Raw genomic sequence first — 24145 nt, forward strand, 5'->3', positions numbered from 1 at the left:
AAAATGGGGTGATCGGGCGCGGTGGTGTCGTGTTGCGCGTATAAAAAGGAACGGAGCTCCCCGCCGCCGGTCAGAACGGCTTTAAACGTAAGTACGCACGCATGTGTTACCCCGTGCGTCTAGTGTAGTGCATCTTTGACATCGCGAGTGATTAGAGAACGAAAGTGACGTCGACGCCAGCTGGTTTACCGATTGGATTGGATTTTTGCAATTGTGTGCAAGTGGCTCCAAGTGAGGTTCCAGTTGTTTATTGCCTTGGTGGTGGATTGTTGATAATGCGCTCAGTTCAGTGTGTTGAATGAAAAAAAGAATTGATTCATGAAAAGTTTTCAATTAATTGATTGATATTTAAAGAAAACGCATCAACAGAATTGAACTCATTGAATTTGCGTTAATTGTAATAAGCACTATATAAATAAAAATTTTCATTCAGCTTTAATTGTAAAGGGGAATCCCGAATTAGAAAGCAATAACAATTAAAGTCATTCAGAACTCTCGAACCAGCAACCATTGCCATAAAAGACAATAAACAACAATCCATGATCGGTCTAAATCCGTTGGCGCCGTTCCAGAACCGCATTCCTGTGACGTAACATCCGCAAAGGGCCGTTCGGGATAAGCTAATAAAAACGCGCGCATAAAACTCCGTGTTACGCAAACGGCGTTCGAGCTGGCACGGTTCCCAAACCGGCTACTACTCGGGTTACAGCCACAAATAGACGCACGGGGCCTCTGATTCGCGTGCAGGAGCAACACTCGGCTAACGTTTACCATTTCCAACAGGAAGGCTCCAGGGCTGTGTTCTCGTGTCTCGACTAGCCCAAAAGTCTCGTAAGCCCCTCCGAAATGCCGAAGCCACAAGTACAAGAGGGCGAGGACCCCGATCCGACCCCATACCTGTTCGTCTCTCTCGAACAAAAGCGTATCGACCAGAGCAAGCCCTACGATGGCAAGAAAGCTTGCTGGGTTCCAGACGAAAAAGAGGGCTTCGTGCAGGGTGAAATTAAGGCCACCAAGGGCGACCTGGTGACCGTTAACCTTCCCGGAGGCGAGGTAATTATGAGTAACGAGCAATGGTGGTGACAAATTGCCAAACAGGATCTGATGATTTTAAGTCAATAAAAGTAAATAGTTCCAAATTTACAGAATATTTAAAAAATAAAAGAGGATATTATAGAAATTTTGGGATCAAACTTAAATAGTTAAACATTAAATTAATCTATAATATTATTTTAATTTATTTCTATTTCAGAATTAATTAGTTTTATTTAAAAGATAGTATGTTAAAATAAGAAAGACATTCACATCTTATTAACTGATCAGAATGTCTAATGTTTATATTTCATACAAGTTATTACTTTATTTATTAAATATCAATAAACTTTATATAATATATATTATATTATATATTTATATAATATATATATTTATATATTATTATTTGTTTAACAAGTCTAGTCGCAGGTATTATGTTCACATATTTAATGCCTTTATTAAATGAGCAGGAGAAGACATTAAAAAAGGAACTCCTCTCACAAGTAAACCCGCCGAAATTCGAGAAAGTCGAAGACATGGCTGACCTGACGTACCTTAACGAGGCCGCCGTACTTCACAATCTTCGACAACGATACTATGCGAAACTTATATATGTAAGTAGGCGCAATATGCGCCTTAACCATTACAATAATACTGATCGTCATATCTTTCCCGCAGACCAAAGACTTCAAGAAGGACCTTGTAGCACAAGTCAACCCGCCTAAGTACGAAAAATGTGAGGATATGTCCAACTTGACATACCTCAACGACGCTTCGGTTTTGTATAACTTGAAGCAGAGATATTACCATAAGCTTATTTACGTAAGTCAGGAGAAGTCAGGAGTTGCAGAGTTCGAGTTTTGCATGTTTTTTCCTCGCCTTTCCAATCTCTTTACGTCATCAAATCATTGGAAAATTATCAAGTTTTAGATCCAATTAATCTTGGATTGACAGTTCAATTAGAGTCGAGTGTAATTATAGATTCAGAGAGATCAGAGCTCGTCGGTGTTTGTTGTTCTATTTTGAGCGTTATATATTTTTAGCTGTGATGTGAGTTTCGAATATGCAATGATAATACTTACTCACAGTTTAGTGTAAATTCATAATTGATAAACATTTATATTTGATAAAGATTTAAAGGATGATTATGATTATAATCAATCGAATATTATGAAAATGGCAAATTTAAATCTGCAAATGCCATATATTCAACATAATATTCTAAGTAAATTACAATGGTTTACTCTCACTGATATCAAAACAAATTGATTTTCCAATAGGCAAGTCTTCTTTTCAAGTGGTGTCTACTTTTATTCTTCTTTAAATCCACTCGATTTTCCAAACTCCTATTTCAGCGCCGTTCTTGAACCCTCGTACACAGGACAAGACGGTGGATTTGGACTCCATGGCGTCCAGGAAACTTTGTTTTTAATGTCTTTAGATTAGTTTTTTTTTCAGTGTTGTATCAAAAGTGTGTTCTTACTTTGTATGACTTTATATGACTAAGGAAATAATTAAAAAGTAAGGGCTACACTGTTTTTGTTTTATAGCTGGATAAAAGACATAGTAAATGTCCATCTGGCTCTTCTATTTTCTTTCATGGAAATGTTTTCTTATGATGATGATGATGATGATTTATTTTGCAATATGTAAATTACGAACTAAAATTCTCCAAAAATATTCTCACTAAGTTCAGACTATTTTCTGTTTATATATGTTTGCTTAGTTTTTAATTGCATATAATGAATGATAAATATTGAGGAGAATTTTATACGTATCAGGCGCCGAAATTAATGTTTCTGCGTCTTACATATTCGTGTGTTTTTTTGTGTTTTTATTAACGCTAAGTTTTTTTCGAAATTCAAAATTCACGTCAAATTTTTTATCCGTATGATTTAAATATTCACATCTATTTCGTTCACTAATTCGAAAATTTAAATTCCAAAACTACAGTACAGTACGATATAATTTCGATTTAGCATCGGCAAATTCAATAAAACCGATTACTGCCGATTTATACAACCAATACAAATAGCTTCCTATCGCGCCATTCGACGCTACTCGTCGCTATAGATTCTCTCGTCAGTTCGACCCGAGAAAACAAGTCCATGTAAATCGACCCGTCAAATTGACGAATATATTGGGTCACATGATATTAAAAGTTATTACTTTTGTGTAAAGATCATATTCACATAAGAAATAAACATTGATAATTTGGGAGAGTGTACTTCTGATGTGATCGGCTTTAAGAATTTTGCCGATGCAACATCTAAGTTGTGTCGTACTATACGTTATCTTGCACTCTTAAATTGTATAGTAAAATCTTTGAAACTTATACATTGCGTGTTACATGATTTAATTCTTCAATAATCTCACGCAGACGTACTCGGGTCTCTTCTGTGTCGCCATCAACCCTTACAAGAGATTCCCCGTGTACACGTTCCGATGTGCCAAGCTTTACCGAGGCAAGCGTCGTTCGGAAGTGCCACCCCACATTTTCGCCATTTCCGACGGCGCCTACGTCAACATGTTGACCAACCACGAGAATCAATCTATGTTGATTACGTAAGTTTTTCACTTATCTTTGAAATTTCCAAATTAAAGATCAAATTCCTTGTCTTTAGGACCAACTAAAACAAAAATGTTAAAAAGTAAAAAGAAGTTATTGTTTTTTGATTAAACTTAACTGATGTTGAAAAGTAAAAATTGTTATTTATTAACAGTACGAATAGACTGTTTTTATTTGCCAGCAATGTATAAGCTGTAAGACCTTCACTTAGACTTTCTTTAAACTAACGAAAATCTCATGAACAACAGCGGTGAGTCTGGTGCCGGAAAGACTGAGAACACGAAGAAGGTAATTGCCTACTTCGCCACCGTTGGTGCAGCGCAAAAGAAGGACCCCACCCAGGACAAGAAGGGATCCCTGGAAGACCAGGTCGTCCAAACTAACCCTGTGCTTGAAGCCTTCGGTAACGCCAAGACTGTGCGTAACGACAACTCTTCCCGTTTCGTAAGTATACCTTTTATTATTTTATTTACTTAAATATGTTATTATTTATATAAAAATATTTATTGAGCTTATAACTCTGACGACCTCCGTGGTCGAGTAGTGTGTACACCGATTTTCATGGGTGCGCCACTCCGAGGTCCCGGGTTCGATTCCCGGCCGAGTCGATGTAGAAATGGTTTTCTTTGGCCGTCGCTACCTCAGATTTTCAATAACACAATTGCTTCACCTACTTAAATTAGGGAATAATAGATTAATCATTCTGTATAATTTGTTATTAATCTGAGCTCAAGTCTTAACCAAACTATGATTTAACTTATGATCTCCTTGACCAGGGTAAATTCATCCGTATTCACTTCGGCCCCTCTGGAAAACTGGCTGGTGCTGACATTGAGACCTGTAAGTAATCATTCAAATGGAAAATATGAAACACCCATTTGAACTTAACTAAATTGACTTTTTCCTCCTAGACCTGCTCGAGAAGGCTCGTGTAATTTCCCAGCAAGCCCTTGAGCGTTCCTACCACATCTTCTACCAGATGATGTCTGGTTCCGTAAGCGGTCTTAAAGGTACGATACATTGTTTCCAATGATGGTTAGTAAGTTTATTTGATAACTTAGAAACTACTGAATAGATTGTGTACTCATTTAAAAGGATTATACTTGTTGACTTATATTACAAGCCACTCGACTAAGTTTGTCGTGGTTTTTGATTGAAATTAGACGATGAACATCTTAGCATTATCAATGAGTCAACTTTTTGAAAAACTAAAGAAAATAAAATGTTAAATTTTTTTGGTATAAAAAAACATTTTTAAATTCATTTCGATTACAATTATCACAAATCAATGTAAATATATATTTTTACACAAACAATGAAAAGATTAATTCTATATTTAAAATTTATGATTAATTCATGATTATGTTAATTATTACACAATTTTAGCATTAGCACTAATAGCACAACACACCGAAGCCTAGACCTGATAATTTAAAATAGTTATTAACTTTAATTTCACTATTTAGAAATGTGTCTGCTGTCAAACGACATATATGATTATTACATCGTATCGCAAGGAAAAACTACAATCCCAAACGTAGATGATGGCGAGGAATGTGTTTTGACCGATGTAAGTTAGCCTTCCTAGAGCTGAAGGCGTTAACAGGGTTCCTTTAGTTTTTACCGTCTGACTACTTCGCCGCATACAACCGGCTAGTGGTCGAGTGATCTCGCCTCAGAACTGGAACGAGATGTTTTAGACTAGTTTTGTTTATCCGTATCAGAGCATGAGACTGCCCCCTAAGCTTAAATGCACCAAATATCACTCGTGACTGTATTTGGTGTCGTTTTGTAGCCATCTGCTATTTGTCTAACGACGTCAACGACTACAACATCGTATCGCAAGGAAAGACCGTCATCCCTGGCGTTGACGACGGTGAAGAAATGAAACTTACTGACGTGAGTCCAGAATAAGACTACTGGCTCGTGTGTTTCATATTCTATCCTCTTGTCTCTTGTTTTTCTTTCCGCTTGCTTTGCTTAAGACTGATTAAAATTCAGTCTACGCATGTGTATGTCAGATTATTTGATCTTTACAGAGTTAACGATGCTAAGCAACCGCATCTCGGACTATCCCATAATAAGTCAGGGGAAGACTCGGATACCTGGTGTCAACGACGTTGAACAATTCGATCTGACGGTCGTAAGTTGTAAGCCTACGCAAGGAGCGTGCGTCTTGAATCAGTTATTCGTAGTCCGCAAAGATTGCCCAATTTCTGACAAAATTTTCTGACATGCACATTGCCTGCTCGCTCCCTGCAAAAGGTCCAGTGAGCGTTTTGCACAGGTTTTAAATCACAAAAGGCTGTTTATTCCCTAGCACAGGCACCCCCCAACACACAACATTAATTATTATCACAGACATGACACAGAAAGCGTAGGTTCAGGATAGGTTCGACATAGGAGCTTGTAAGACACTAAGGTATTTGTAATCGTATTAAAATGAATTGTCCTTGTTTAACCAACAGAGATGTGTATGTTGTCCAACGACATATACGATTACTATAACGTCTCCCAGGGTAAGATTACTATACCCAACGTCGATGACGGTGAAGAATGTCTTCTGACGGACGTAAGTCTAAAGGGTATTTATGAGATAATGCGAGTGACCCTTTAAAGAAGCGGAAAATGAGTTGAAAATCTCAATAGTCTGCAAATTGCAGATTACCACTTTAATTTTTACAACGTAGTTTAATATCCAAGGAACTGGATTTAGTCTGGATAGAACCCTAGTGTCATATATATTTATTATAAGTTTAGATCTTAGTTCAACCCTAGTTACAATATAGTACGATATGCCTATTCCGAACTCGACCCAAAAAGCCTTAATTTTTGCTACAAACGCCTTAACGCTACTTTCTTTTACTAACTTTTTATACATAGTCTTAAGAAAACTGCAATAATTAATTTAAATGCACTTTTGTAATTATCGTTTTGATTTAATGTTAAAAAAAAGAAAAATACAGTTTTATTGTTGAATATCACTGTTCAATTAGTATATTAATTGTCTAAATTTTTTTAATGCTTCTTTATAACATTTTCGTCATTTGAACAATATTAACATGCATTATCATTATAGCAAGCCTTCGACATTCTTGGTTTCACCCAAGAAGAGAAGGACAATGTTTACAAGATCACCGCCGCTGTCATGCACATGGGTTGTATGAAGTTCAAGCAGAGGGGTCGTGAAGAACAGGCTGAGGCTGATGGTACTGAGGCAAGTATCATTATAAGCATTAATTCATATATGTTCATATATGAATTAAATGAAAGACCTCGAATTATTCTTTCAAATAAAATTGGAAACGAAATAACAATTTCCTTCTTATTCTTTTCAGGATGGTGAAAAGGTTGCCAAGCTCCTCGGTGTTGACTGCCAGGACTTGTACAAGAACTTGCTGAAGCCCCGCATCAAGGTCGGAAACGAGTTCGTGACCCAGGGTCGTAACAAGGACCAGGTCACCAACTCCGTCGGTGCCCTCTGTAAGGGAATGTTCGATCGTCTCTTCAAGTGGCTCGTCAAGAAGTGTAACGAAACCCTAGACACCAAGCAGAAGAGACAGCACTTCATCGGTGTACTGGATATTGCTGGTTTCGAAATCTTCGACGTGAGTATCAAAACAAATTGACATAACCTGATCAAAATATTCTTGATCAGTGGAATAAAATTTTGTCAAAATCGGTCTTCAACTTGTAATTGACTTGAAATTCAAATACATGATTTGAACAACTACAATTTAATTGATAAATGGTCACATGAATTGAATTTATTACTATACATACATTTTTTATAGCTGTAAGAAGTAAGCAGATTAGGTACAAGGTAAAATGTTAGAGAAAGACAGACAAACAGTTTTTTCTTTGATATTAATGCAATTTACTTCCTTAGTTCAATGGGTTCGAACAACTTTGTATTAACTTCACAAATGAAAAACTGCAACAATTCTTCAACCATCACATGTTTGTGTTGGAACAAGAAGAGTACACCAAGGAGGGAATTCATTGGGAATTCATTGACTTTGGAATGGACTTACTGGCCTGCATTGACCTTATCGAAAAGGTACACTGGGTGAAAGAACCCATGGACAACAAAGAAGTTTTGGTGTTATCAATGTTTGGTTTAGCTATCGACGTACCCTGCTACTAATCGATTTTATAGTTTAGCAATCTAACTCATATTTCCTTTTCTTATTTGGGATTCGTATTATTTTAAAAGTACAACGGTTTCGAGCAACTCTGCATTAACTTCACAAACGAGAAGCTCCAGCAATTCTTTAACCATCACATGTTCGTACTCGAACAAGAGGAGTACAAGAGAGAGGGCATCAACTGGACTTTCATCGATTTCGGAATGGACTTGTTAGCTTGTATCGATTTGATCGAGAAGGTAATTGTCCATCGGATCGTTTTGCTCGTCGTCGCCTGAACAACAACAGACGGGATTTAGTTTGGCACATTTTCCAAGTCTATGGGGATAGACGCGGCACGCAATTGCACACCCAGGTCTTGTTTAGGGAACCATATCTACGGAATGTGATCCGTAGCCGTATTTTGTTTATGTCCCTGATTAATGTATATAACCCTTAGCTTTAACGTTTTCATTACTTATCTCCCTGCAGTTCAACGGTTTTGAACAACTCTGCATTAATTTCACCAACGAGAAACTTCAGCAGTTCTTTAACCACCATATGTTTGTGTTGGAACAAGAAGAATACCAACGCGAAGGCATCGAATGGACTTTCATTGACTTTGGCATGGATCTCCAACATTGCATTGACCTTATTGAAAAGGTAGATGGCGGAAACGCAAACAAGAAAGCTTGCAACTCGCCATTGTCCTCGAGAAAAGTCGTCAAAATTACTAATTCTCCACATTGATAAACATATCTCGAAATTATACGATCGGTCTAAAAGTACGCTTTTCTCGACGGACCAGCCAATGTAATTGATGTGTTGTGTGACCTATCGTGTGTTTTACTCTGTCTGTCTATAAATAAATAAACAAACTTATACATAACGACACGCACATACACTACGACTTATATTCAAGCCAGTATATAGTTTGTTAACTTTTCTTTCGATATTTTTTACATGTTTCCACGGCAGATGAACGGGTTTAATCAGCTCTGTATTAACTTTACCAACGAAAAATTGCAACAGTATTTTAATCATTTCATGTTCGTCCTAGAACAAGAGGAATACGAAAGAGAAGGGATCATATGGGACTTTATTGATTTTGGTATGGACCTTCAACCGACCATTAATTTGATAGAAAAGGTATTGATGTAAATTGTATAGCTTGAGGCTGTAGGGTCGCGTTTAGAAAAAGCTTCAGGCTGGTATCGAGGCCAACGCCTTCATCGCCTGCAAATGCAAGAATATTGCTGGCTGTATCCCCTTCCACGCGCGGTATCAATTAAAATATATAGAAGCTTGATAAACACACGCAAAAATCGAAACGGCTAATTCATTTGCTATATTCTAGATACCTCTAAAAATTGCACTAAGTCATCGCGATCTTTGTAAATTTAAAAATCGAACAGTTGTCAGGAAGCACTATAGAAATTTTTTGTAGAGCAAATTATATTATATTAAAGATATTAATATTGAGCAGATTTGTGGTTCGATTGTTTTTTTTTTTTGCTGTTTAATCATAATCAAAGAGCTGATAATAGGATAATTAACATGCTAAATACACGCAGAATAACGTAAGTTAAAGCACGAAACACAAACATACAATATTCTTATTGCATGTCGCTTTTATTTTAACGCTTAACAATTTATTTATAAGTACACTTTTTTTTTTAAATTGTTAAACGCTATCTTTTAAACACTTTTTATTCACATAATGTAATGAACATAAAAAGCCTATAGCTTACATTTTAACGTAATGTTTTTTTTTTAAAGTAAAAATTAAATTCAACAAAAACATTTGCAGCCGATCTTAAACTATTCAAGATCGCTGAGCTAAAGGCTTTCGTGTTCTAATCTCACTGGTTCGATTTCAGCCTATGGGTATCCTCTCAATTCTTGAGGAAGAGTCTATGTTCCCGAAAGCCACTGACCAGACATTCGTTGAGAAGTTGAACAACAACCACTTGGGTAAATCTGCTCCTTACCTGAAGCCCAAACCCCCCAAGCCTGGTTGCCAAGCCGCTCACTTCGCTATTGGTCACTACGCCGGTAATGTAAGTATTTTGCGTTCAAAACTTAACACTACAATATCAAAGCAACGTTATCATAAACATTATGATCATGTATAATTTTTCATAAAACAGGTCGGTTACAACATCACCGGATGGCTGGAAAAGAACAAGGACCCTCTTAACGACACTGTCGTTGACCAATTCAAGAAGGGTGCCAACAAACTGTTGGTTGAAATCTTCGCTGACCATCCTGGCCAGTCTGGTGATGCTGGTGCTGGTGGTGGCGGCGGCAAGGGTATGTACCATTTCATTTATCTATTTTTAAGGGCAATTACTTTATCTATCTTAAAGTCTTTTCATTTAAAGCTATTATTATAGACTTAATAATCTTGATTGATTTATTTATTGACTGTATAGCATATTTGTGATTGTGTCTGGAAAAGGATGAGGATACTATGCCTATTAATGTCTGCTGTAATACATATACCATATGAGAAATGGACATAAAGTCTGTACGAGGTAAAAGAAATAATATTTTGTGCAAATCATTCTCTATTGATGAATGTACAATTCGCCTCTAATATTGGCTTAAAATTTCTAAATAACTTTGTAAAATTTATAAGCACCAATGTTTTCCTTTTCACAACTATATTTCACGTAAAATAGGCGCTGGAGGCAAGCGTGCCAAGGGTTCCGCTTTCCAGACCGTGTCATCACTTTACAGGGTAAAATGGCACAATGTCAGAAATTTGCTTCTGTGTCACGTCGCTTACTGTATACGTCTATCAACATGCACAGGGTTGACGCTTTTGTTATTATATTAAATGTAAAAATTTTCAAAGGTATCAACCCTATATGCTTCACTATAAAACAAATCGTTCTGCACGTCAACATATGTTTTACAGCACTCTTTAAAGCCCGAAGGTGTCGTCGACGATATATATTATCTCGTTTTTAATTGTGGTCGTCCTTGCATTAATTCTTGCTTGTTAATGTACATCCATAGGAGGTCGCGGTAAGAAGGGAGGTGGTTTTGCTACTGTCTCCTCTGCCTACAGGGTACAAACAAAATTATAATACTTTGGATTATTTGATACTTATATATCACCTTAATTTAGTGTAGATATACTTCATAAATCTGCACTTGGTTAAACTATTTCTCAAAACGTAATAGTTTATGAAACCTCACTTTCTGATACCTGGGGTGATGTTCCTCCTTACATTCATTAAAATAATAATTATCATAATATCGTTTCCACAAAAATCATTATAGACACACATTATACTTAAGTGTGTCGAAAAATATCAATTATGACCAAAACGCAAACCGTTAAGGAAACCACTACTTTCCTGCTCAAAACCATAACTAAGCTTTATGTTTGTCAGAGTATTTTATTAACCCTAGTTTTGTGTGTTTCTTCTATGTACGTGTTATCATTAAATACTTCAATGTATCATTAAATGTGTGTGTTTTATGTTCAACAAAAAATTATCGTACCTAATACCTATTTTATGTATTTATATATTATTAATTTATACCATATTATGAAAAAGGTTCAAAATTTTGTGTGTTGCTAAAAAGTTCTTAATCGAAATTTCATTGTCTAATCGTGTAATTATTATGCACAGGAACAACTTAACAACTTGATGACAACGCTGAGGTCTACTCAACCTCACTTCGTGCGTTGTATCATTCCCAATGAATTGAAACAGGCTGGTGAGTAATTGATCAATCTTACAAGATATATATACTAACATCGTTTCGTAGCCAAAAATATTAATCTACATTTTATGTTATAATTAATTTAATATTAAATTACCGAGATATAAACTAGGAATTTTATAGCCCACATAGCGACGCCTACATGCTCACTCAACACCTACGAAAATACGTGGGTGCTAAGTGACGAAAATATATTTAGAAGTTGCTTCTGGCTTGCTCATGCGAATAAACTAAATTCCAAAAACTTCGTCATGTCTGGATGACCCGAAATAAATTCTCCAGCTACTATTTATTTATATCTATAATATCATTACGCTCATAATATAAATTTACTTAACCGTAACGAAGTTATGACTGCAATTATGAGATGCAACATATTTGTTCTATTATAGCTGGATGGACAATTTCTTTACTGTGATGTTTCCTTACACCAGGTCTCATCGACTCTCACCTTGTGATGCACCAGCTCACCTGTAACGGTGTGCTTGAAGGCATCCGTATTTGCCGTAAAGGTTTCCCCAACAGGATGGTCTACCCTGACTTCAAGCTCCGGTAAGAAAATAATCGAATGGAATTAATGAATTTATCCAAAATGAAAAAGAATATAACTAATATTTTTTATCATGCATAGGATTACGACTATTTTGATTAAGTGAATTATTTTAGTTGGCAGTCTAAACAAATTCTTTTAGCTCCAGAACATTCGTAAAACTGGAACAGTTTTATTCTTGTCCTATAGAATCTGACTCTTACTGACGTCATAGGAAGCACGTTAGCTATGAGCAACATGTTCTAAAATTATTTTGATGCATCAACTTTTCGAATTTATAAATCTGTGACTTGAGTCATTGATCACGAGAAATATTTCAACGGAATATTAAACTTTATTATTTAAAAAAAAAAACAGTTACATGATTCTTGCACCCGCCGCTATGTCTGCTGAAAAAGATCCGAAAGAGGCAGCTAGGAAGTGTCTTGAAGCAGTTCAGCTAGACCCTGAAAGCTATCGTATAGGTCACACTAAGGCAAGGATATATTGGGTTCACCGTAGATGAGTGCTCCTATAATAACAAAATGTACCTGAAGTACAAGTCCCAGTATGCCCCCCCCCCCCTTCATATTATAATCGACATTATTTAGCACGAATCACATGAAACTACGAAATCATGGTAATTTTTTTTAGATATGTAAGGTAGTTAGTAAGGTTTGTCATATGCGATGGAGCATTAATGATGACTGTTTTGTTTGACAATCCCTCATTGTTTGCCATATATTTGATAATGTAGCTACAAGATCCTGGCCCCTCAAGCTGCGGAAAAAGAAACTGACCCTAAGAAAATCGCCCAAGTCATCTTAGAAGCCACGGGCTTGGATGTCGAGTCCTACCGTCTGGGTCATACCAAGGCATGTTCATTGAAACAGTAGATTGCAGTTAGTCATGCGGTCCAGAAATACTTGGCGGATCGCAGGACTTTTAAACGCTTCACAACATTGTAGAACCTTTAGGAACTGGTTTTATCCATGGATTTGTATCCTTATACCCTTACAGTGTAAGGGCCGCTTTTCCTTTAGAGCCCAAGATACATAGGCTCGTGTTTGTTTTCCCTTGCAATATCCGTAGACATAGCATTATTATCTTTTTTGTGTGCTTCTCGAACGCAGATACAAAATTCTGTGCCCGAACCTGCTCAAAGAGCCAATAACAGCAGAGAAAGCCACTGAAAAAATTCTTGAACATACCGGCTTGGATTCTGAATCCTTCAGGCTCGGAAAGACTAAGGTAGAGCTATGTGCATGGCTGTAGTCATCTATCAAGTTTTCTTTGCTTGTCCTCGTTCTTGTTTTGCTCATTTAAAAGTTTAACACTAATTAAAAAAAATATATTTTTCGATACTTGTTTTCAAGTGTCGCACTAACTTGGTTTAAACATTAAAATAACATTCTGTAATGCTGTTAATATAATTATTTTTCTATTTCTGATAACATTATGATATTTCTTATGCAATCTTTAATTAATTTAACCAAGTCACCCAGTTGACTCGCCTTAATACTTTTTTTGGGGCATATAGGTATTCTTCCGCGCTGGTGTTCTGGGTCAGATGGAAGAGTTGCGTGACGACAGGCTGTCTAAGATCGTATCTTGGCTCCAGGCCTACATCCGTGGTTACCTTTCCCGTAAGGACTTCAAGAAGTTGCAGGAACAGAGGTATGAAATAGAAATTAAGCTAAAATTAGAAGTCTAAGAATAGTATAAAACGTGCCCGATACAATTTTGTTTATCTTTCTATAGATTGGCTCTCCAAGTTGTCCAACGCAACTTGCGCAAGTACTTGCAGCTCCGCACCTGGCCATGGTGGAAACTGTGGCAGAGGGTCAAGCCCCTCCTCAACGTCACCCGCGTCGAGGATGAGATGGCGGTACGTTTTCACCTGTTCCGCGATGATTGAACACTATGACCTATTAAATATTCCAGCACTCATAACGCATGATTCAAGCGAATATAAATAGATTTGACCGCGCCCACCTGGCGGTTACGTGACACCACCGCACCTGCCGCGTCCATTTCTGGATTTATCCCCACTCCAGCAGCTACGCGCTTTTTCCTTACACAATGTAATGCGTGCGGGGGCGATAACACGCCCGCTGGAAAACTCCAGTGCGACTTAGTTGCGGAGTGGTCGGCGGCGCGCGCACCCTTCCTTAACTTTCGAACGAACCGAAATATAGCATTCCTAGTTTAATTTGATGGTGTAATATAAATCCACGATGGCGACTAAATATATGGCAACATGGGATGGTGTAGATAACAGTGAGGTGGTTTTACAGAAACTCGAGGAGAAGGCTCAAAAGGCCCAGGAGGCTTTTGAGAAGGAAGAGAAACTCCGCAAGGAGGTCGAGGCCCTCAACTCTAAGCTGCTTGAGGAGAAGCAGGCCCTGCTTGCTTCCCTTGAGGGAGAGAAGGGCTCTCTCTCTGAAACCCAGGAGCGTGCCAACAAACTCGCAGCACAAAAGGCTGATCTCGAGGGTCAACTTAGGGTAAGTTTCAAATTATTTATTTAAAATAATTAGGATTTGTTATATTTTCAAATATTATTAAAATAGTAATATTAATTATTCGCTACACTATAAAACCAAAAAGCTGAGTATTAAAGAAAACTATATTAGATTCAATAAATCGTGTAATTTAGAAATTCAATCATAAGATATTTTTAAAATCATGAAATCTTCGGTGAGGAAAATGGCAAAATTAGTCATATCTTGTAATTTAATGTGTTTAGCGCAGTACTTTAAATAAACAGAAGTTTGTTTATACCAGATACTTTAAGATGTTTAAAAATAAATTGAACGCCCGCAAACTGCACGATTTTATTGCAAACCATAATAATAAATAATACGATTACCGACTTACTGATAGACAGAAAACAGGCATGATACAGTCGATGTAGTTAAATCAACATTAAACATTTTATTATTTTGACTCATTGTTACAATTTTATTCTAGGACACACAAGACCGTCTCACCCAGGAGGAAGATGCCCGCAACCAGCTATTCCAAGCCAAGAAGAAGTTGGAGCAGGAAATCTCCGGCCTGAAGAAGGATGTAGAAGACCTCGAACTTAGCATCCAGAAGTCTGAGCAAGACAAGGCTACCAAAGACCACCAAATCCGCAACTTGAACGATGAAATCGCCCACCAGGACGAGCTCATCAACAAGCTTAACAAGGAAAAGAAACTTCAAGGAGAATCTAACCAGAAGACCTCCGAGGAGCTGCAAGCCGCCGAAGACAAGGTCAACCACCTCAACAAGGTCAAGCAGAAGCTCGAGCAGACCCTTGATGAGCTCGAAGACTCATTGGAGCGTGAAAAGAAACTGCGCGGTGATGTTGAGAAGCAGAGGAGGAAAGTTGAAGGCGACCTTAAACTTACCCAGGAAGCCGTCTCTGACCTCGAACGCAACAAAAAGGAACTCGAACAAACTATTCAGCGCAAGGACAAGGAAATCTCATCTCTCACCGCCAAGCTCGAAGACGAACAATCTTTGGTCAGCAAGGTCCAGAAACAGATCAAGGAACTGCAAGCCCGCATCGAGGAACTGGAAGAGGAAGTCGAATCCGAACGCCAGGCCCGTGCTAAGGCTGAGAAGCAGCGCGCTGATCTCGCTCGTGAACTCGAGGAGTTGGGTGAGCGTCTCGAGGAAGCCGGTGGTGCCACCTCTGCTCAAATTGAACTCAACAAGAAGCGTGAGGCTGAGCTCAGCAAGCTCCGTCGTGACTTGGAGGAAGCTAACATCCAGCACGAGTCCACCCTCGCCAACCTCCGCAAGAAGCACAACGATGCCGTTGCGGAAATGGGTGAGCAGCTCGACCAGCTCAACAAGCTTAAGGCTAAGTAAGTACTCATATACTATTTTTAAACATTTTATGACCAAATCTATGATATAATTGAATGAAACTTAAGATATATCTAAACGGATAAAAAAAATAATAAAAATCGTCTACCAGTGGATTAAGGATATATTGTCTATAAATTCGGCGTTTGTAAGCAAAAGCAGATATGGTTTTTTTTTTCAATACATATTTATCGCATTGCTACAAACTCAGGGCTGAACATGATCGTGCATCTTGCTACAACGAGCTTAACAACACACGTGCAGCCATTGATCAAGTTGCAAGGGAAAAGGTAACATGTCATCCGTAAAGGCATGTGTACCGCCTGGGGTGAAATTGCATGATCCTCTCCCGGTAGACAATCAACTGTACACAACAGACATCACTGTATTCACAGTTAAACATTTTGATTTACGACAAATTCTATGTAATCAATTAAAACACCGATTCGCCGGGGCAGTTATCCTGTCAGCGATTAGGTATCTAGCAGGATAACACTAATGTGCATTATGTTATATTTTATCTACCCAGGGCTGAGAAAGAGCGCTCTCAATACTTTAGCGAAGTCAATGACCTTCGCGCCGGTCTCGACCACTTGTCCAACGAAAAGGTACACAACGATGAAAGATAAACGTGTTGGCATCAGCAATTACAGGACGCTTCGCAGCTTTGTAAAAAAGGAGCAAAAATAGATTTAGCAAAAACAACACATGACTCACCTGTACAAATAGATTCGAAATGATAACGACTAACAATTAAAATCCCTCTTGATAATAATGCTTTAGGACTGCTTTAAAAAAATAAGTGTGACTACTAATGTTTATTTAACAATACAGAAAAATGAAATGCATGGAAATAACCTTAAGCGAAATAAAGAACGATTTTATGTTGTTTATTAAGCAGATGGAATTAGCCAAGTTCAAACTTGGTAACAGTTTTTTTTTAATAACACACTGAAATATAAATAGTTTATAGAATTCTAATATTATGAAAACATACGTTTTTTCGAACTAATACTCCATGACACATGCCTCATTAAAAATGGCAGTGACTGTATTTTACATTTTATTCATCTGAAAACTTTCTTAGGCTGCTCAAGAAAAGATCGTCAAGCAACTTCAACACCAGCTCAACGAGGTTCAAGGCAAGGCTGATGAATCCAACCGCACCCTCAATGACCTGGATGCCGCTAAGAAGAAGTTGTCGATTGAGAACTCCGACCTGCTCCGCCAGTTGGAGGAGGCTGAGTCCCAGGTGTCGCAGCTCTCCAAGATTAAGGTGTCGCTCACCACTCAGTTGGAGGACACCAAGAGGCTCGCTGACGAAGAGGCCAGGGTCAGTATTTATTCTACATAATAAATATTATATGCCCACATTTTTCGATCTACATAGACTTTATACTATCTTTCTTTCAACAGGAACGCGCTACTTTACTCGGCAAGTTCCGCAACCTCGAACACGACTTGGACAACATCCGCGAGCAAGTGGAAGAGGAAGCCGAAGGCAAGGCTGACCTACAACGTCAACTCTCCAAGGCTAACGCTGAAGCTCAACTCTGGCGCTCCAAGTACGAGTCCGAAGGTGTTGCTCGCTCCGAGGAACTCGAGGAAGCCAAGCGCAAACTTCAAGCCCGTCTTGCCGAAGCCGAAGAAACTATCGAGTCTCTCAACCAGAAGGTTGTTGCTCTCGAGAAGACCAAGCAACGTCTTTCCACCGAAGTCGAGGACTTGCAACTCGAGGTTGACCGTGCCACTGCCATCGCTAACGCTGCTGAGAAGAAACAGAAGGCGTTCGATAAGATCATTGGTGAATGGAAACTCAAGGTTGATGACCTTGCCGCTGAGCTTGATGCCAGCCAGAAGGAATGCCGTAACTACTCTACCGAATTATTCCGCCTTAAGGGTGCCTACGAGGAAGGTCAGGAACAACTCGAGGCCGTACGCCGTGAAAACAAGAACCTCGCTGATGAAGTCAAGGATCTCCTTGACCAGATTGGCGAAGGTGGTCGCAACATCCATGAAATTGAGAAGGCCAGGAAGCGCCTTGAAGCTGAAAAGGATGAACTCCAAGCTGCCCTCGAGGAAGCCGAAGCAGCTCTTGAGCAGGAAGAGAACAAGGTTCTGCGTGCTCAACTCGAGCTGTCTCAAGTCAGACAGGAGATCGACAGGAGGATCCAGGAGAAGGAAGAAGAATTCGAAAACACCCGCAAGAACCACCAACGTGCCTTGGACTCCATGCAAGCTTCCCTTGAAGCTGAAGCTAAGGGCAAGGCTGAGGCCCTGCGCATGAAGAAGAAGTTGGAGGCTGACATCAATGAACTCGAGATCGCTCTCGACCACGCCAACAAAGCTAACGCTGAAGCCCAGAAGAACATTAAACGTTACCAGGCACAGATCAAGGACCTCCAAACTGCCTTGGAAGAAGAACAGCGTGCTCGTGATGATGCCCGTGAACAGCTCGGAATCTCTGAGCGTCGTGCAAACGCCCTCCAAAATGAGCTCGAAGAATCTCGTACGCTCCTTGAACAGGCCGACCGTGCCCGCCGCCAAGCTGAACAAGAACTTGGTGATGCCCACGAACAGCTCAACGAACTCTCTGCTCAAAGCGCTTCCCTCTCTGCCGCTAAGAGGAAACTCGAGTCCGAGCTCCAGACCCTGCACTCTGACCTCGATGAACTCCTTAACGAGGCTAAGAACTCCGAGGAGAAGGCAAAGAAGGCTATGGTTGATGCTGCCAGGCTTGCCGATGAACTCCGTGCTGAGCAAGAACACGCCCAGACACAGGAGAAACTTCGCAAGGCACTTGAACAACAGATCAAGGAATTGCAAGTCAGGCTTGACGAAGCTGAAGCTAACGCGCTCAAGGGAGGCAAGAAGGCCATCCAGAAACTTGAACAAAGAGTCAGGGAGCTTGAAAACGAGCTCGACGGCGAACAGAGGAGGCACGCTGATGCACAGAAGAACCTGCGCAAGGCTGAGAGACGCATCAAGGAATTGACCTTCCAGGCTGAAGAAGACCGCAAGAACCACGAGCGTATGCAGGACCTGGTTGACAAACTGCAGCAGAAGATCAAGACCTACAAGAGGCAGATCGAAGAAGCCGAAGAGATCGCCGCCCTTAACTTGGCTAAGTTCCGTAAGGCACAGCAAGAATTGGAAGAAGCTGAAGAAAGGGCAGACCTTGCCGAGCAAGCTATCAGCAAATTCCGTGGCAAGGGACGCGCGGGATCAGCTGCGAGAGGAGTCAGTCCGGCGGTAAGTTTTTTTTTAGTTTATTCATATAATTACATCGCAAATTAGATGTTATAAATATAATCTTAAACAGATAATCTACAATTAATTATCAATTTAGAGAATCTGCTATTACAATCAATTATTTATTGATAGATTAAGAATTAGTCAGAAACAAACTTTCTGATTTTGATTTTACTGTAAGACGAGGATCAACTAAATCGTCATATTTTATTTATTCAGGCGTCCGTTAAAGGGCGTCCATAGATCACCACTGGATCACATGTAAGTTGTGTTGCCCCCGATCAAAAACACAACATCGCACAATATACAGTGTCGATTTGTAGATCTTAGAACCCTCTGTGTTATCCTTAATGATACGAATGTGAAGCATGAATATGATTCGATATAAAAATGAATCGTTATTCAATAGGACATGATAGAAAGCTGCGAAACCGCATGCATCCTGCACGTTGTCATCAACTTGGCAGTTGAGAACAGTTTAATCATTTGTGATTTCCTTTCAGCCCCAACGTACGCGCCCCGCCTTCGACGGTTTCGGCACCTTCCCACCAAGGTTCGACCTGGCGCCCGAAAACGATTTCTAAACGTTCCACTACAGAAATTAACAAACGGACTGTACAGATGTTTCGTTATACCAACATTTTTATACAATAGCAAATATAAGACAGCGTGAACCAAAAAGAGCTGTACCAAAAAATGTTACGCCCAAAATTAAACTCTAGTAATATTAATGTTTTTACGAAAGGTTATTTTGTATCTTGTTGATATTTATTTATAATTATTTATAACCGTGAATGTATTGCGCGAGGCGGAGGATGGGTGGGCGTGCACCCGCACCTAAGAGACACGACTTCCAACTTTTTCTACGGCGTCGCACGCGCATCCATCGCTCGCCTTTTTTGACATCCAATAAAGCGATATCGTTGTCATAAAATATTAACAAATGTCTTTTTATTTCTCACCTTTATTTTCATAGAAATATCAAAAGAAAGACGAGCAGAATAATTATTCTCGATTTACCTACTTTCAATTATTAAATTATATGTAAACGACACATTACAAAATAAACAGTCAGCTTTTAAATGACTCTAAAATATTTAAATGTTACCAATACTTTAAACGTAATGACATATTACATTCACAATTTAAACTTTTTGGTTGCCAATAATTATAACACAAAAAATAAAAAAAAATCAAGAGATAAAGAGAGACAGATAGAGAAAGATGATATACATTTTGCTGAAAGATTCAAGAAAGATCGTCTGTCATGGAGTTCGAAAAATATTTGTTTCGAAATTAATAGCAATTCATTTTAGTATAATAATAATAATAATAAAGCCATTTATTCCATATTTCAATATAACATTTCAAATGAAATTAGTAGTTTGTTAGTAAGTTTTCTTAATTTATTGTTAGTGTGGTTAGTCTCCATTGTGTGAAATATGGACCCCTTTTTGGGTAAAGGCCTCCTCCAGTTTTTTCCACGTCTCTCTGTCCTTGCTTACTGTTAGCCAGTCGCTCCCTGTGACATTGGTGATATCATCAGCCCACCGTTTTCTTGGTCTACCAACACTTCTCTTTCCCCCAGGGCCGTTCCATCTTGTGGTTTCAATAGTCCATCTTTTGTCAGTATATCGTGAGATATGTCCAGCCCACTTCCACTTAAGTGTGAGTGCATGTTTCAGAGCATCGTTGATTTTGGTTTTTTGTCTGATAGTTTCGTTCCTCACTTTATGTATTTTTCTGATTTTCAACATACTCCTTTCTATTGCTGTTTGGGTGGATTTGATTTTCTGCTTTGCTTTGTTTGTGAATACCCATGTTTCGCATCCATATAATAAGCATGGCAAGAGGCAAGTATCAAATACGATTTTTTTTAAATGCAATCCATAATGACCTTTTAGAATTTCTTTCTGAGACCAAAATTTTTTCCATGTAACATTAATTCTCCTTGTTATTTCTTCTTCGTTGCTAGTCCTGTTGAATGATACTTGTTTACCCAGATATATATAGTCTTGGACATATTCTATGTAGTCTCCTTTTATTATGATAGGTCGCTCATAACTGTTAGTCATTATCTTTGTTTTATTTAAGTTCATTTCTAAACCAATTTTTGAGCTTTCATGATCCAGTGTCCTCATCATTTCTTCAATGTCCCTTGGAGTTTCGGCAATTATAGCTATGTCATCAGCGAATCTTAGGTGGTTTAGATATTTTCCGTTTACTAGCACCCCTTTGTTTGACCAGTCTAACTTTCGAAATATGGTTTCGAGTACCGCAATAAAGAGTTTCGGCGATAAAGGATCTCCCTGTCTGACACCTCTTTCTATTTTTATTACGTCACCTCTAGTTTCTAGTTTTATTCTACTTGTGCTATTTGTATAGATATTTTTTAAGATGTTGATGTATTTTTGGTGCACATTTGAGCATTGTAATGCATTCCAAATTGAGTAGTGGCTAATGCTATCAAATGCTTTGCTGTAATCTATGAAGGCCACATACAGGGGTCTATTAAATTCTTGGTGTTTTTCTATTATTTGTTCTAGCGTCTGTATGTGGTCCATTGTGCTGAAGCCTGATCTGAACCCAGCTTGCTCTGTTGGTTGCATTTTATCGATAGTTCCTGTTATTCTCGTTAAAAGTATAGATGAGAACAGCTTGTACATGCTCGAAAGTAGACTTATGGGTCTATAATTTCCCACGTCAGAGGGATTTCCTTTTTTAAAAATTAGAATTATGTCAGATGTGCGCCATTGTTCTGGTACGGTTTCAGTATCCATTATCATGTTAAATAATCTTGTTAGATGGTCGATTAAAATGGGTGCAGCTGATTTGAGAACTTCGTTGTATATTCCATCTGGACCGGGACTCTTCTCATCCTTTAACTTCTTGATATGTTCGTACACTTCTATGTCTTTGATTGGTTCTATGTACGATTTATTATTTTCGTTAGAATTGTTGGCTTCTATCTCGATATCATTTTTATTTCTTTTCCGGTATAGTTCCTTATAGAAGTTAGTTGCGTGTTTTAGAACATCTTTCCTTGAGTTGGTTTTTACTGAGTTTTGTTCTAGCTTATGAATCCATGTTTTGTATGTGGAGAGCTCCTTGAAGGCTCTTTTTGTACTTCTAAATTTTTTTATATTTCTTGTGATAACTTCGTGTCTATAGTTACTGTAGTCCTTCTTGATGGATCTGCTGGTTTCTTTGTATATTCTAGTAAGTTCAATTTTCATGTCTTTTGTTTTGTGTTTGTTGTGTATTAACTCGGTGCGTCTATTAATTAATTCAATTGTACTTCTTCTGAATATTTTATGTCCTTCTGCTTGAGTTTTATTTTTCAACTTCAGACTTTCTGCTATACTTTTTTCTAGGAAATCGTAGTATATTTGAGTATCATCTGAGTTCATTTTATTGTTTCCTAGTTTTGTTTTTAGGCATGTTTTGTAACTTTCTATTTCTGCTTTTGACTTCGGTATCTTAGGTGGTGTTGTGTAGTTCTTTCTGCTCTTTGGTGGATGTTTTTGTAGTACCGTTGCTCTCACTAGTCTGTGATCAGAGGGAAAAGGAATATTACTTATTGTCTCCACGTTTAGTACTAGCTATTCATTTTAGTATACATACGTAATATGATTTATAAGTATTCATTGATTATGATTATTTATTTTTCTAAATTATTATGGCTTTCTCGAATATTCTGGATGAACTCGACTAAGCTACGACTTATAACTTTGGTCATCTCCGATGAAATATAGCATAGAATTTAAAATTCTTAATTCGTGTTATAATCTAAAGGACTTTTATAGTATAGAGTAAATTAAATAAATCTATATAAATGCAAAACTAATTCTATTTGATATCTCTTCACGCTGAACCAATTTAAATTTAATTTGGTGCGGAGATAATTTGAGTCCCGGGCCAGAACATAGACCACTTATTTTCAATTATCCCTTGTGGGGTAAAATGATGGATAATGGTTTTTATAAATATAGGTAAAGTTATAAATAAATTAAGAGCAAGTAAAGTCTAAGTAAGTAGTTATTCTACCGCCAAATAACAGTACTCAGTATTGTTGTGTTCAACAACTACAGGCACAAGAGACATAACATCTTAGTTCCCAAGGTTGGTGGCACATTGATGATGTAAGGAATAGGTAATATTTCTTACAGCGTCATTGTCTATGGGTGATGGTGACCATTTACCATCAGGTGGCCCATATGCTCGTCTACCAACCTATACCATAAAAAAGTCACATGTTAAGCTAATATATTGATATAAATATTGTGTCTCTAGTCATTATCAGTTTACATACGGATTATAAAGATTGACAACTTAAATAGAAAAATATATACGATAGCCGTGCCATACAGTGGCAAGAATCCTAAAAGCATATAGAAACTGTTGAGTCGATAAACCCGTATCTGAACTAAAATTGAACCCGTTACCAATTTAGTTAATGGAGACATGTTAAGTTTTAAATAAATATGTTTTCACCATTGCTTTAAGACCATTGAACAAAGACATTGGAGATTATTTACTTCATATATTCGCTTTAGTTCTGCGCTAACATGGTCCGCCCTGACGGCAACCAGGGATGTACCAGGAGCAGCTCCGCGGTATCATCCCGCCAGTCTTAGCCATGACGACGAGCAAGCTCAAGCCGGCCCCGTTGCCCATGTGCGCCACGAGGAGGCAACTGACATGCACCTCCCTTAAAATTTACCCTGACATAAGATGGGGCCAACACTAAAACTATTGGAACAAATGTCAATTCATTGAATTGTTTGATTGTCTTCATCAAGATGAAATCTATTTACGAAATTGCCTTGCTTTAATCAGGGAGATTGGCTATCGCCTTAGAGAGAGGGGATTTGACAGTCACTCCGGGTCCTACCTGGCGCAGAGGTTGTCCATTGCCGTACAGCGTGGAAATGCAGCCTGCATTATGGGCACCTTTGCGTTGGGTACGAACCAGGAGAGACTTTTAAATTTGACTATGTAATTTAACGACTATATATTATATTCAATTAT

The 24145-nt window shown here is 38.3% G+C and overlaps 1 protein-coding gene across 33 annotated transcripts; it reads left to right on the forward strand.

Annotated features, from left to right (window-relative positions):
• Positions 1-764: 764 nt before the first annotated feature.
• LOC124534386 (myosin heavy chain, muscle) lies at positions 765-20054 on the forward strand. 33 transcript variants are annotated; one of them, XM_047110230.1, is made up of 25 exons: positions 778-1053; positions 1714-1857; positions 3416-3600; positions 3853-4048; positions 4381-4444; positions 4516-4614; positions 5400-5503; positions 6684-6821; positions 6943-7212; positions 8224-8394; positions 9612-9791; positions 9882-10044; positions 10416-10474; positions 11379-11466; positions 11907-12024; positions 12759-12876; positions 13542-13678; positions 13763-13889; positions 14299-14508; positions 14975-15861; positions 16392-16470; positions 16950-17195; positions 17279-19114; positions 19334-19375; positions 19618-20054. In XM_047110230.1, exons 1-24 carry the CDS (start codon positions 847-849, stop codon positions 19355-19357), a joined length of 5850 nt encoding a protein of 1949 aa, XP_046966186.1. In that variant the 5' UTR covers positions 778-846; the 3' UTR covers positions 19358-19375; positions 19618-20054. The 33 variants fall into 33 exon arrangements, with proteins under 33 accessions (XP_046966162.1, XP_046966186.1, XP_046966187.1 ...); XM_047110206.1 differs by lacking the exon at positions 19334-19375 and having other exon boundaries at positions 765-1053; XM_047110231.1 differs by lacking the exons at positions 5400-5503; positions 8224-8394; positions 12759-12876; positions 16392-16470; positions 19334-19375 and adding exons at positions 5071-5174; positions 7494-7664; positions 12380-12497; positions 16074-16152.
• Positions 20055-24145: the final 4091 nt, after the last annotated feature.

This window comes from Vanessa cardui, chromosome 12 (assembly GCF_905220365.1).
Source record: "Vanessa cardui chromosome 12, ilVanCard2.1, whole genome shotgun sequence".
In the NCBI taxonomy this organism is placed as follows: Eukaryota; Metazoa; Arthropoda; class Insecta; order Lepidoptera; family Nymphalidae; genus Vanessa; species Vanessa cardui.

Coding starts and splice junctions, on each gene's coding strand:
- LOC124534386 (XM_047110206.1), top strand. CDS start 847: ATGCCGAAGCCACAAGTACAAGAGGGCGAGGACCCCGATCCGACCCCA. Junction 11,467..11,906: donor CAATGAATTGAAACAGGCTG/GTGAGTAATTGA, acceptor TCCTTACACCAG/GTCTCATCGACTCTCACCTT. Junction 13,679..13,762: donor AAGAAGTTGCAGGAACAGAG/GTATGAAATAGA, acceptor ATCTTTCTATAG/ATTGGCTCTCCAAGTTGTCC.